This window comes from Callithrix jacchus, chromosome 7 (genome assembly GCF_049354715.1).
Source record: "Callithrix jacchus isolate 240 chromosome 7, calJac240_pri, whole genome shotgun sequence".
NCBI lineage: Eukaryota > Metazoa > Chordata > Mammalia > Primates > Cebidae > Callithrix > Callithrix jacchus.
The window spans coordinates 136,722,434-136,736,622 of record NC_133508.1 but is presented as its reverse complement, the minus strand read 5'-3'; the positions used below and the strand labels follow the sequence as shown (position 1 = coordinate 136,736,622).

General features: G+C 34.9%; 1 protein-coding gene across 3 annotated transcripts in view; it reads right to left on the bottom strand.

Moving 5' to 3' along the window:
- Nucleotides 1-671: 671 nt before the first annotated feature.
- The window catches only part of SNX7 (sorting nexin 7), a 112,110-nt gene continuing 98,592 nt past the window's right edge, over nucleotides 672-14,189 (bottom strand). For all 3 annotated transcript variants that reach the window (XM_009001763.4, XM_002751089.5, XM_035252231.3), the window contains one exon: nucleotides 672-1,127. In XM_009001763.4, the coding sequence (XP_009000011.1) occupies nucleotides 1,050-1,127 (78 nt within the window). In that variant the 3' untranslated portion in view covers nucleotides 672-1,049. The remainder of the gene's footprint in view (nucleotides 1,128-14,189) is intronic.

Below are 14,189 nucleotides of genomic sequence, written 5' to 3'. Positions count from 1 at the left end.
AGCTGTGTGTATATAAGTGAATCCCTTGTTTTAGTTCAAACAATTTAAATGTCTAGTCATATGTGTAAGACAGCATGCATGACCAATTACCTCAAATTTTACTTAGTCCTGAGAAGTATCCATTTCCAAAAAATCAGCAAAAATTAATAGAAAAAAATCTGTATGATCAATATTACTAGAACGTAAGCTCTGAAATTATATTTTTCATCACCACAGAACATAAGCACCTACAACTGTGACTTGCATGAGCTAGACAATAAATGAATGGGAAAATAAACTTGATAAACACTATATCTTAAAAAATAAAAGCTAGATATGTGTTGTTAAGAATATGAAAAAATTTTTAAAAGCCCAAATATATCTACTAGTGGGAATATAATTATAGAAGGATTTGTAATAACTCAAATAATAATTCAAATCATGGAAACTTTTTAACTGTGGAAATAACTCAAACAAATCAATTTTTGAACAGTTATCAATTTTAATAATGTCAAATAATTTTTGGATATTACTTTGAATTCCTAACATTAAACTGAGTAGTTCAGAGGAAACAATAATTAAATAAAAATAAATGCACAGTATTTCTGTTAACACATGCTGAACTCATTTTAGAATATGTTTGAGAGGCTTGAGCTACTAGGGGAGGAAAAGAACACACTGCAGCCAGCCACTTCATATTAAACTTTTTATTAAAACAGTCCTTACAACATATTTAAAATGTCATGTTCCACAGTCAAATATCTAAAAAAAAAAATCTATATGCAATTATTGGCACACAAATTTAAGAACATAATTAAAACCAAGCAAAATCTCTCTCTCTCTCTCTCTGTATTTATATATCTATATACATATAGATATATACCCATGCAGATAGATATGTCTTCAAATTCATTTCAGTGACCTGGAATATCTGAGGTTTCAAGTTGTTGGTTTTCCAGATGGTACAAAGCATTTTTCATCCACTTGATAAGGGACACGGCAGATCCAGAAAGAGTACTTTGGTTAATAAATGCTGTTTCCCAAAGATCAAACAGAAGTCCTGAATGGGATTAAGGTTTATCTTCAGAGGCTTCTTCCAAGTGGAGGTTGGTCTGTGATGTAAGGAATGATTCCCACGTAGCAAGGCACTAAATGATGGAAACACACCATGAGGCAATCAGCAGTAGTTCACCTTCAGTGTTAAAGGATTAATAAATTCGAACACATCTGTTCCTATTACAATCTGCCCTATTCCTCTCTCCCATCAGTTTGTCAGAATCCTTGTCATTTTTGACATATTTTAATTCTTTATGAGGGATGCTATTGCTAAGTAAGGGGGAAACATATTAAAGGTTAAAGAGATTGGCAAGAATTAGTTTGCTGAAATAATCTATTACCCCATATCAAGAGAAAAATAAGAGCTCCAAGATCTAGAGAAAAAGACAGACCCAGCTGGAGCTGAGGAGCAGGCATTAGGTACCTAGACAGAGGAGGGATGATACAAACATACTTCAGTCAGATTTGAATCCCATTACATCAAGTGTGAGTTTGAGAAAGTTGATTAACCTTTATTATAGTTTCTACAGCTATAAATTAGGTTAATGATAGTACTTACCACTACCACAACTGTGAGAATTAAATTTATGTAATCTGTATAAATCTCTAAGGAGAATACCTAGCATAAAGTGAATGCTCAGAAAATTAGCAATGGTTATGATGGTCTGTTGGGATGGGATGGAGAGACCTGGTTATTAATGTTATTAATTTTTTTTTGAGGAAGCGTAGTTTATTTGGTTTCAGACCCAATGAATCAGATACCTTGCTATCCACTGGGTCCTTATCTACTATTCCCTTTCCCACCTTCCAAAACATAGGTCATAAAATTATACAGGAGAACTGTTATTTTTGAATTGGAGAAGATTCTCAAATGTACAAGACGTTTTGATGCAGTTGTTGGAACAATAAAGTCTTGGATGACAATTCACTCAGTCCTGGGAGAACACAAGGAAATGACACAGGATTGTAAGGTGTGAAGGTAGTGAGAACACACAAACATAAATGTGGCCCATTTGGTTTTGCCAGGGGATGATCCTGAAGTATCTGTATGAAGTTTATCTACAGATGATATAATAGACTGTACACATTTAGGATTTTTCTAAAACATACCTACTCTAATGTATATTCAGCCTGAGCTATAATGAATTAGGAAAGAAATTACATATTTTTAAAGACATGGATAGACTGCCATAGACATGTATATTTCTATAAAACACACTCCAAAGCTGGGCTGATTAACACCAGTCTACCTGGCTAAACTACTTCCAGGTCACTGCTTTTGCTTCTAATCCTTTCACAGCTGTAATGTGTCAACCAATGCTAATAACAGACTAGAGATTTATCAAACATTATAAAAACTCAAATGTTTAAAGCTCTAAAATTGTAAGTGTGCTGCATTCCAAAAAGTGTGTGTGTGTGTGTACACACACAATTTTTTCAAACTGAAGATTTAGAATATGGGAAGTACTATGTCAAACCAGATTTTTGTAAAGATTACATACTGTGATTTAATTCTGAGAATGGCTCCAAGAACCTAGGAAGCTAATAATAAAGGTAAAAGATGTACAATCACATTAGAACAGTAAAACATTGAAAGACCTAATTGTCAAATAAAAAAGATACTTGGTAAAATTTACCCAATAAATTACTGAGAAATAGTGGATATTTATTTATTTATTTTGTAATGTGCATATATATATATATATATATATTTTTTTTTTTTTTGAGACGGAGTTTTGCTCTTGTTACCCAGGCTGGAGTGCAATGGCACGATCTCGGCTCACTGCAACCTCTGCCTCCTGGGTTCAGGCAATTCTCCTGACTCAGCCTCCCGAGTAGCTGGAATTACAGGCACGCACCACCATGCCCAGCTAATTTTTTGTATTTTTAGTAGAGACGAGGTTTCACCATGTTGACCAGGATGGCCTCGATCTCTTGACCTCGTGATCCACCCACCTTGGCCTCCCAAAGTGCTGGGATTACAGGCATGAGCCACCACGCCCGGCTATTTTGTAGTATATTTAGAAGGCCAGGCTTGGAGTAATGTAGGTCTCCTTAGAATAATCAAGTTTATCAAGACTTTAAGGGATATTTTTTGTTTTAAAAGCTTTAGAAGGTATGGAAAGCCAAGTACAATCCAAGAAGCACAGTCACTGTAATGAATTGATTCTGGGATTTGCTTTTATCCTCCAGTAAGTTACTAACTTTATGATGTTTTAGTTCCTCAGATATATAATAATAACCTCTCTAGTTCCTCAGATATATAATAATAATAACAAAATAAAATAGGAGAGGGAGGGGAGATGGGAGAGGGGAGAGGAGTCAGAGTCAGGTAGCTGCTACCAGAACCACCAAATAAGAGTGGCCTTGTCTTAGATAGTACAGGAGAAGAATTCAGATATCTTTAAGTGCATCAAAATGTCTATACTCATGAAAAGGCATAAAAGATCCATACTTCACATTTAGTATATTTCAGACCCTAAGTAATTTGTAATTGTCCAAAACATGATGTGGGGCATGGAAGGTAGACAAACAAAATCTCTTCACTCAACAAATATTTTGGGTACTTGCTACATGTCAGGCACTGTGACAGTTTCTGGGCTGTGCCCTGGCATTAACAGAAATTATGATTTCACATGAAACCCAAGTAAGCAAATATAATCAACTATAGGGTCTGCGATGTTACAGGACATGATGGAAGCAACTGTAACAGGCTCTAAGTCAGAGTTTCCTAACGTTTCCTAGTGGAAGTGATCACTGAATTCAGACTAAAAGATAAGCAGAAGGCAGACCCCTAAATCTCCGCATGTTTATGAAAAGTAAATGTGAAAAAGTATAGTGAAGTGATCAGGAACTCAGGCTCAGGACTTCTGTTGCTGACCCAGAGGGTATAACAGGGACTGGGAAGGCTCTTTTGCCTAAATCAATCAATCAATCAATCAGGTAGACACTATATGTATAAAGCAGTGATTTTCAACATCCTGGAATCAGGCAAGAAATGACAGTGGTCCCTGGGAAAAAAATCAGAATAAGCTCCATGATTTCCCCAGTGTTATGAACTAAAGCCCTAATTCTAGTACCTCAGAAAGTGACTGTATTTGGAGATAAGCCCTTTAAAGAGGTAATAAAGGTAAAATAAGATCATATGGGTGAGCCCTAATCTAATTTGACTGATGTCCTTATAAGAGGAGGAAATCGGGGCCGGTCGTGGTGGCTCAAGCCTGTAATCCCAGCACTTTGGGAGGCAAAGGCGGGTGGATCACGAGGTCAAGAGACCGAGACCATCCTGGTCAACATGGTGAAACCCCGTCTCTACTAAAAATACAAAAAATTAGCTGGGCATGGTGGCGCGCCTATAATCCCAGCTACTCAGGAGGCTGAGTCAGGAGAGTTGCCTGAACCCAGGAGGCAGAGGTTGCAGTGAGCCGAGATCGCGCCATTGCACTCCAGCCTGGGTAACAAGAGCAAAACTCCATTTCAAAAAAAAAAAGAAGAAGAAGAAGAGGAAATCGGGACACAGAGAGGAAACCAGAAATGTGAGCAAGGAGGAAAAACCACCGGAGGACACAGCAGGAAGGTGGGCATCTGCAAGCCAAGAGAGGGACCTTAGAAGAAAGCAGCCTGCTGACACCTTGATCTTAAATTTCCAGCCTCCAGAATTGTGAGGAAACACATTTCTGTTGCCTAAGCCACCTAGACTTTGGAACTATGTTAAGGCGTCTGTATTGGGCTGTTCCTGCATTGTTATAAAGAAATACCTGAGACCGGGTAACTTATAAAGATTAATTGCCTCACAGTTCTGTAGGCTTTACAGGAAGCTGGTGCCAGCATCTGCTCAGATTCTGAGGAGGCCTCAGGAAGTTTATTTATGGCAGAAGGTAAAATGGGAGTGGCATGCCACATGGCGAATACAGGAGTAGTGGGGGTGGTGCTACACACTTTTAAACAACCAGATCTCCTGTGAACTCAGAGCAAGGGCTCATTTATTACCAAGGGGATGGCCCAAGCCATACATAAGGGATCCATCACTATGATCCAAACACCTCCCACCAGCCCCAACTCCAACACTGGGGTTGACATTGCAACATGAGATTTGGGCAGGGATGAATATCTAAACTGTATTAGCATCCCTCTACTATACCAGCATACTGCCTTAACAGAATTTCTAAGCCACGGTGAAGGACGACATGACCTGGCTGACTCACAGGGTTTAAAGGACAGAGCTAATCTAGAGTTCATAGACCAGAGAATCAGAGAAGAGAGTGGTGCATGGAGAGAAAGCTCTGGAGATGTGTGGAGAGTCTTCCACACCAAGCAGAGTACTGACTGGTGCATGCATGTGAGAAGACTATCAGAGACAGGGAAAAACGCCGTCAGGAAGAATTAAACAGTATTTGGCATTCTCATAGGGCCTACAATAGTACAGGATCCCATGTGCTTGACTGGAAAATCACTCAATTCATTATCTACAAAGTTTATCAACAGCAGAACACACTACAAGAAATGTTAAAAAAAAAAATTTGGCAGAAAAAAAAATCAGACCAGATAGAAATATGGATCTATAAACAAATAACATAATAACTACATAAGTACATATAATATATACTTTTCTAATATTTAAATGTATTTAAAATATAACAAAATAAAAAATAGCAAACTCTTACAGGGCTTATAATACATGTATAGGTAAAACGTATGACAAAAACAACATAAAAGGCCAGGTGAAAGGGAATGAAAAAACACATTTGTAGGTTCTTTTAGAAGCAGTATAACACTACTTGAAGGTAGACCACGATGAATTTAAGACATATACAGTAACCTAAAAATAATCACTAAAATAATAAAAGAGTTTACCCAATACATAAAAGTTGTGCCTAATACACCACAAAGGGATGTAAAATGAAATATAAAATTGTCTATCAATTCAAAAGAAGGCAAAAAGATGAAAATGGGACAATGTACAGATAAGACAAAAAACAGCAAAAGATTCAAACTTATATATACCAATAATCTATTTAAATGTCTATATGCTAAACACAACAATAAAACATGCAGATTGCTGACTGAATTAAAAAAAAAGACATGTCTATATTTTGTTTAAATTTCTTATAAATATTTTAAATATAAGGCCAAATATAGTTAAAATTAAAAGGATTAAAAAACATATATATGGCCAGACACCACGGCTCATACCTGTAATCCCAGCACTTTGGGAGGTTAAGGTGGGAGGATCGATTGAGCCCAGGAGTTTGAGATAAGCCTGGGTAACACAGTGAAATCCTGGCATTATATTTTTTAATTAAAAAAAACGAAATAAAATATATATGTTTTACCGTGGCACATGTCAAAAGAAAAGCTAGCATGGCTAGATTAATATCAGAAATGTAGATTTTAAAGCAAAGATCATTATCAGAGTGAAAGATGATCATTTCATAATGATAAAAGGGCCGAGTCATCTAGAGGATATAATTTAAAATGTTTATACACATAAATGAGTTTCATGAAAACTGACAGAAATACAAAGAGAAAGACAAATCTACAATTATAATTGATTTTTATACCCCTCTCGGGAATTGACAGAATGTGTGGACCGAAAATCCACAATATTTAGAACATCTGAACCACACTATCCATCAAGCTGACCTAACTGAGATCTACAGGATAAAAGCAGAATACATATTTTCTTTCATGTGCCCATAAAACATTTACCAATATACATCACATTCTGGGCCATACAAGAAGCCTCAATAAATTTTAAAAGACTCAAGTCATATAAAGTATGTTCTCTGAACATAACAGACTTAAATTAGAAATCAAAAGGTATTTTTAAAATCACCAATATTTGGAATCTAAACAGGACAATTATAAAAAGCCTCCAGTGTCAAAGAGCAAATCAAAGGAGAAATTAGAAAGGGTTTTGAAATGAATGAACATGAAAACACAACAGATTAAAAAACTCTGGTATGCTACCAAGTAGAACATAGAGACTTTTTAGCACTAGTTGCCTACATATGAAAAGAGGAAATATTTTAAATCGATGACTTTGGTCTCTATCTTGAAAACCAAAAGAGGAACAATTAAATGTAGAAGAAGAAAACAAAAACAAAACAGAAAAGAGCAAAGTGGGACTCAATGAAAGAAAACAGAAAAACAATAGAGGAAAATCAATGAAGTTGATGTTAGATCTATGAGAAAACTAATAAAATCATTAAACTTTTAGCAATGTCGATCATGAAAAAAATGACATAAATTGCCAAGGCTCAGGACTGAGAGGGTAAATGTTAGTTCAGACTCTACTAAAGGAAAAAAGAAAATATCACGAAGATATTTATGCCCATACATTTGAAAATGTAAATGAAATGAACCAATTCCTTGAAAGACATAAACTACCAAAATTCACCCCAGAAGAAACCAATAACCCAAATGAATTAGAATTTGTAGTTAAATGTCTTCATATACACAAATTTCCAGGACTTAAATGTTATATCAAACATTTAAGGAAGAAATCACACTAATTCTATATAACCTCTTCCAGAAAATTGAATACATGGGGATGCCTTCCAAAATACCAAAACCAAAGATATTCCAAGAATAGAAAACAAAAGACCATTATTCCTCCTAAATATAGATGCAAAAATTCTAAATAAATTTTTTGTAAATGAAACTCAGTAATCTATATCAAGAATTATGCATCACAACAAAATGGAGTTTATCCCAGAAATGCAAGATTGGATTAATATTCAAGTATGTATCAAATGACAATATTAAATGCACTCAATCGAGTGCATTTTTAAAAACATTTATCAAATTCCAATGTCCATTCCTGATGAAAAAAAAAAATTCTCAGCAAATTGGGAATAAAAGAGAAGCTCCACAACCTGAGGAGTAACATCTACAAAAAGCTACAATTAACATCACATGCAGATATGCAACAGATATTAGCTGTTATTAGTGTTTTGTTGCTTTTCAATACCAAGAAAAAAAAGAAATTAATACTGTTTCATAAACCACTCACAAATCTCCTTCAAGTATAAACAAGAAGGAAATACAAAAACACCAAAGTATAGCTTTAAAAAAATCTATCCACAATGTTTATAAACATAAAACTATTAACCGGGTTGAGAGGGCTGATAGCAACAGAAGCACACTTTTCATTTGGAGAAAAGTCCTTGGTTTCCTTTGCAGACCATCTTTCTAAGAGAGCTCTCTGGTTTGCTCTCTGCAACCCCATACATGATCACGTATCTGTTACCCCTGCAGGGTAGCCCCAAGCAATTACTACTTTCAGAAGGTATTATATATTTTTGATAACTGCAAAACTATCATTTAAATAAACTTCTGAACATTCTCAAGGTAAAATTCAAAATGAAATTCTAAGCAGTCTGCTCTATTTAGAATTCCTATCAAATAAGTGATCCAAACTGCACCAAAATGGCATTAGTCCTCAGGTGAACAAACTCCTATCATTTTCATGTTCTGCATTAACTAAGCTAGCTTAATAAAGATCTAAGATATTCAGTGTCATCCTTGCTAATTAGTGATGTGAATTAACATTTTCATTTCTAAAGTAAGTACTAAAAGGGACAGTAAAACATGACAGAACAGACAAATTAGCTACTTCACAATTCCTTATCTTCCATACCAGAGGCAGAAAAAGTATGTGTTTAGAAATACAGAACATTATAGAACAATTAACATAGGATAACAACAGAAATACCATTAACAACTGCCATATATTGATACGAATACTTGGTCAGGCATTATAATGACTGCTTTATATGTCACCTTCTTTGAGCTTCACAGTGACTACTGTGAATCCTATTTTACAGATGAGAAGGCTCAGATTCAAATGGTCTAAGTGTGTTTATGGTATTATAAATCTCTTAAGTTGTATGACAGTATTTATCCATCAACAAGTGGATAACCAATCTCCTGAACCATCACCAGCGTACATTTAATAAGTCATTGGGCCATGAGAATAAGATACGCTTCCTTTGTATAGTGGAAGAATGATTTTGGAAGGGTAAGTGGGCAAGAAACCCTGACTGCAGGGGCATCAGGCCAATCACATTTTAGGAAAGAGTATTTACAAAAGGTGAGCGTATGGAAATCAATTCTTTTCAAAAACTTAGAAATGCTATATATATTTATAGGAACAGATCTATACTTGAAAGATGACTAAATTAATACATGCCAGGAAAATGGTAAGTGCTCAGTAAATGCAGATGATTATAGAGAAGGAATATATTAAACAACTGATGCTAAGATGCTGGCCATCAGAAAACTTCATTTTTCTATTTGAACACTAATCAACTAATAGCTTGGTTTCTATTGCTCTCTAAATGTGTAAATATTAAGTTTTGCTCTAAAAGCCTGCTCCCCACTTATGTTGCTGAACAATATGGTTTTTTTCTAGGTCTGCAAAGCTGAGAATCCAACCTTGAACTACGCAGCCCCTGACACTACCAGATTGCTTTGGGATTCTTGATAGCAGATTTTTAATTACATAAATGTAATTGCCCATTTCCACCAATGTTTAATATTCACCTGTGTTACCTGATATCCTGCGCATATATCAAGTTAATGTACACAAATCTTTTCAAACAACAAAAAGATGATCTCTAAGGCTCCTTAAATCCCTTTGCTCTTTCTTGAGTATGAAACCTAAGTAAAACCTCAAGAAATAGATTGTTTATGCCACATAATTAACTAATTTATTTCAGTGACTATCTACTGTGCTCAGGGTTACAATTGGAGGATATAAAGGATCATTAAAACCACCAAAAAAATCTCAAAACCTAGTGTGAGACTTGCTTATAATTACAATATATTTTTTAAAAGTTTCTATTTGTTATTTGGCTTTGCATTGTTATCAAACAACTTTTTCCACTTTTAAATCATTATAATGAGTGAAGAAAGTTAGGATCTGTCAAAATCAGAGTAGTAATAGAAAATATCCAGCATCACTGCTGGCCTGACATTTAAAAGTTCCGATTAGCTCATTCTAGCTTTGGATTCTCAAACTATCATGGGAGAACAAACAACAACAAAAACTCCACTTCCATTTGAACAACGTGTCATCATTTTCCATAAATACTGTTTTATTTCATGCAGTAATCTCCTGAAATCAGGTATTTACAGTTCATAGTTAAGAAACCTGATTCTCATAGGGCAGTACTATGTGTTTTCCAGTGCTCTATGTGAAACCATGGTGAACAGCTCCTTCTCACTGCAGAAACAATAAACTGATAAGTATGCTATACATGCAATTAGCCAGGGTATGGACTGACCAGAAAAAAATTTTATCACAAATTCTCATTGAGAATCCAGTATACGTTTTCCCTAGGTGGCTGCAGTTGTAGCCAAAGGCAAGTGCAATTTCTCTTTGAGGAGAGAACTCAGATAAAGAGAGCCACCACAGGAAGGTGACCCAGAGGTGGGGAAAACAGACCCAACAGGTAAACAAAGCTTTTTTGTTTCTACACACAGGCTGAAAACCGTCTCAAATGCAGTACACACAGATGGAATACGTAGGAAATTAAATTTTAATTCCAAAACTAACTTTCAGTTTTGAAACTAAATCTCTTGCTACTTCAGCAAAGGTGGTGACATTTCGCATTAGAAGAGGTAAATGTCTCTTCGGTTCCCATAACTGGGTAGTAATCCCACAAGCAGATGTGACCAAGTTTTCTAAAGAGTCAATGGTGACAATAATGGTATTTCTGTAGATACAATACAGCTTTCAATGGACGCTTCCACATTTGAGAATTACTGTTTTCTCAAGCTCGTGAGATAGGAAGATGTTCTGTTCTATAGTGTGATTTCAGGAAAATTTCTTTACTGCCCTGGGCCCATTTACCTATTCATAGTAAGGGACTTGAATCATATGCATCAATTAAGTTTCATCCCAGAACGAAAACTGAGGATTTCCAGAGGCTACATGTGGACGACAAGAAGTTGGCAAATGAAATCACATATAATTTATAAATATGCCTGGCTCTGCTTCACTTGACCCAGTGTGGAATATTCCAAACATAAAATTTTACTTCTCCTTCCAGCATTTGGTATTTATAATTGTCATTATAATTTCCAAAGATGAGATTCACAAACATATGAGAAATATTTTAAATCACCACTACAGCTGCTATTACTACTAGTAGCCAACATTTACTGAATGCTTATTAGATGCTGAGTTAACTGCTTTTCTTTCATTCATTCAACCATTCATTCATTTAGCAGCTTTAAAATATATTTTCTATGGTGGCAATATTGGGTTCAAGTAAAACCAGTGACTTAAGGCATATGCTGGTTAAGACTCCTAGAAAGACCTGATGAGAATAAAATCTTATAAACTATTTTTAGTGACTCACTGGGAATGTTAAACTTTGCTTCTGAGACTTTTCTTTCATCTTTACATATTTCTTTCCATACATACATATATGTATATGCATTTACATTTATATTTTAATCCCCAAATAAATCTATGGCATTTTCAGCACGTTATAGATGATGATACTAAGGCTCACTAAAATGAAAAAAAGTCCTCAAGGTCACTCAGCTAAAAGTCAGAAGTCATGCTTGTCCAAAGGCCATGTCCTTAGCCACCATGTGATACCTACATTAACATTTGATATCTTCAAAGGTAATGATACCGCCCTGTTGATAGAAACAGCTAATATTTATTTTCACCCAAATTATTATATAAGTTAAAATAAAATATAATTATGTACTTCTATGTTAAAGTAAAATAACTGGACATTTATCTAATAACAATGATACTTATTATAGAACATGTAAAAGCCACCTTCCCATATATTTCTTTTAAAACTGGAAATTCCCATATTAAGCCATATAGCTGCTATGCTCCTTTTCGCCTCTAATCAAAAAGCACCTTTTAGAGAGTACTATGATAACTACATCTTTCTCAATAAGCTACAAACTGGATATGACTGAGTTTCTTCTAAGTATTTTAATGTTGTCTCAAATAATCCTGGACAGAGATAGTATCACCTACATGTAAGAAAACATTGAAGCTCAAATTCATAATCATTTCTATACTAGGCCAATAGCATCACAAAATTATTTAGCATCTAAAAAATTGTAGGTTATGCCTAAAATGAGGGCAATAGGGTATGTAACATTTTAGTAACTATTTTTTAATCTCCTAAACCTAAAATTTGAAACACTAACGAAAACTTTCAGGAACTACATATTTTCAAATTCTGAAATGTAATAAATCTGGCAATTAGAGTTTATATTGTCAGTCAAAAGGTACTTCTATTATTTTTCAATAGCTCAAAATTATTCATTAAATTACATTTTTGGAAAACTATAAATTCAGCTTCTGAGAATCAATCATCTGCGAATTTACAATTTTAGAAATACCAATAACTTAAAAATAACAGGATTTGCATATTACTTTTCTAAAAATTATTTTTACATATCTTTCAAGAATGTAAGTGATAAGTTGTATTTGTAATTATTGCAAATATTTAAATGGCTGCAACACAGATAATGCAAAAGGACTCATTAGCTACAAACGCCATCTTGTGGTCCCTTTTTTTTATTATTCTGTAGATGTCTAACTCAAGATCTGATAAAGACAGATGGGGCTTTAGATAAAATTTATTCATTTCCCTCATTTTTATACATGGGAAAATTGGGGCCCTCAAAGATCTAATATATTAAAAATCTTTATAGAAGAAATTAATATAAAAGTCAAAATTTGAATCCATATCCTTACAAACGCATACTTTTTCTATACCACATCACTGTTGTTTACTTATAACTGAGCCAATTACATGAAGTTTATCCAGTTTAATGTTAGACACTTCAGACATCAAGCTTACCTGTTTTTGTGTAAGCACATGAGCACATTTATCTTTGGATTATTAGAAGATTATTAAGGTGCAACTACGATGTTTAAACACATTTCATAGCATGTTATATATGTGTTCCAGTTTTATTCTCCTAAAGATTTGTGAGGGGTGTATGTGAATGGGGAAGGGAGGAGTGTGGGGGAAGGGAGGAGTACCTCTATTTGGCAGATTAGCAAACTGGGCATATTGAGAGGACATGATTTGAATATTATAATTAACAAATGCGGACACTGTGATATCCAACTTTAATTATTTTCATTAGAAGACCCACCTTTCTTAGTTAAGATGTGATTTAATACAGCGTGTGTGTGTGTGTGTGTGTGTGTTTAAATCATTTCTTCCTTTTCTATACAGAAACTATTATATTGGCCCATAGTATGTAGTCTGCCATTTACAAAGTACAATAAGCAGAATGTCCTTGATTCACAAAGTAGACATTTTTAGAAATAATTTCACTATAATGTGTAATGTCCATCTATTCAAATCCCTGACTAACTACATAAAAACTTACGTAGCCCAAAGGATGGGAAGAAGCACAGACTATACCATGATACAACTGTCTATTTCACACCTAAGCTCATTTTATTTGCACAGATAACTAAGAACAAATTACATTACAGAATAAAGGGGACTGATGAGAATATTTTCAATAGAAGTTTTTAAGACTGCAGAAACCTGGCTGGGTGCTGTGGCTCACACCTATAATCCCAGCACTCTGGAAGGCCCAGGCAGGCAGATTACTTGAGGTCAGGAGTTTGAGACCAGCCTGGCCAACATGATGGAACCTGGTCTCTACTAAAAATACAAAAAATTATCTAGGTATGGTGGTAGGTGTCTATAATCCCAGCTACTTGGGAGGCTGAGGCAGGAGAATCATTTGAACCTGGGAGGCAGAGGCTGCAGTGAGCTGAGATTGTAGTACTGTGCTCCAGCCTGGGTAACAGAGCAAGACTCCATCTCAGGGAAAAAAAAAAAATGCAAAAAACCTGTAAAACAACAAAAATATTTAAGACTTACATAACACATAATAAAAGAGGTTCACAATTAGATGGAAATATGAAAATGAGCTATAGCCATAGATTCCTGCAGAAAAAAACTAGTTAGATTTACCTCTTGGAATGTGAAAGCAGGACCTTATCAACAACATAGAAGATAATATTTACCTTCTTATTTGCTATGGTAGGGCAATATTCATCTCAGTATCAGTGAAAAGTTGCATCAAATTACGCAGACGTAAGTTCAAAGAGAGCAGTGTTTTAAGTCATGTGGAATTAA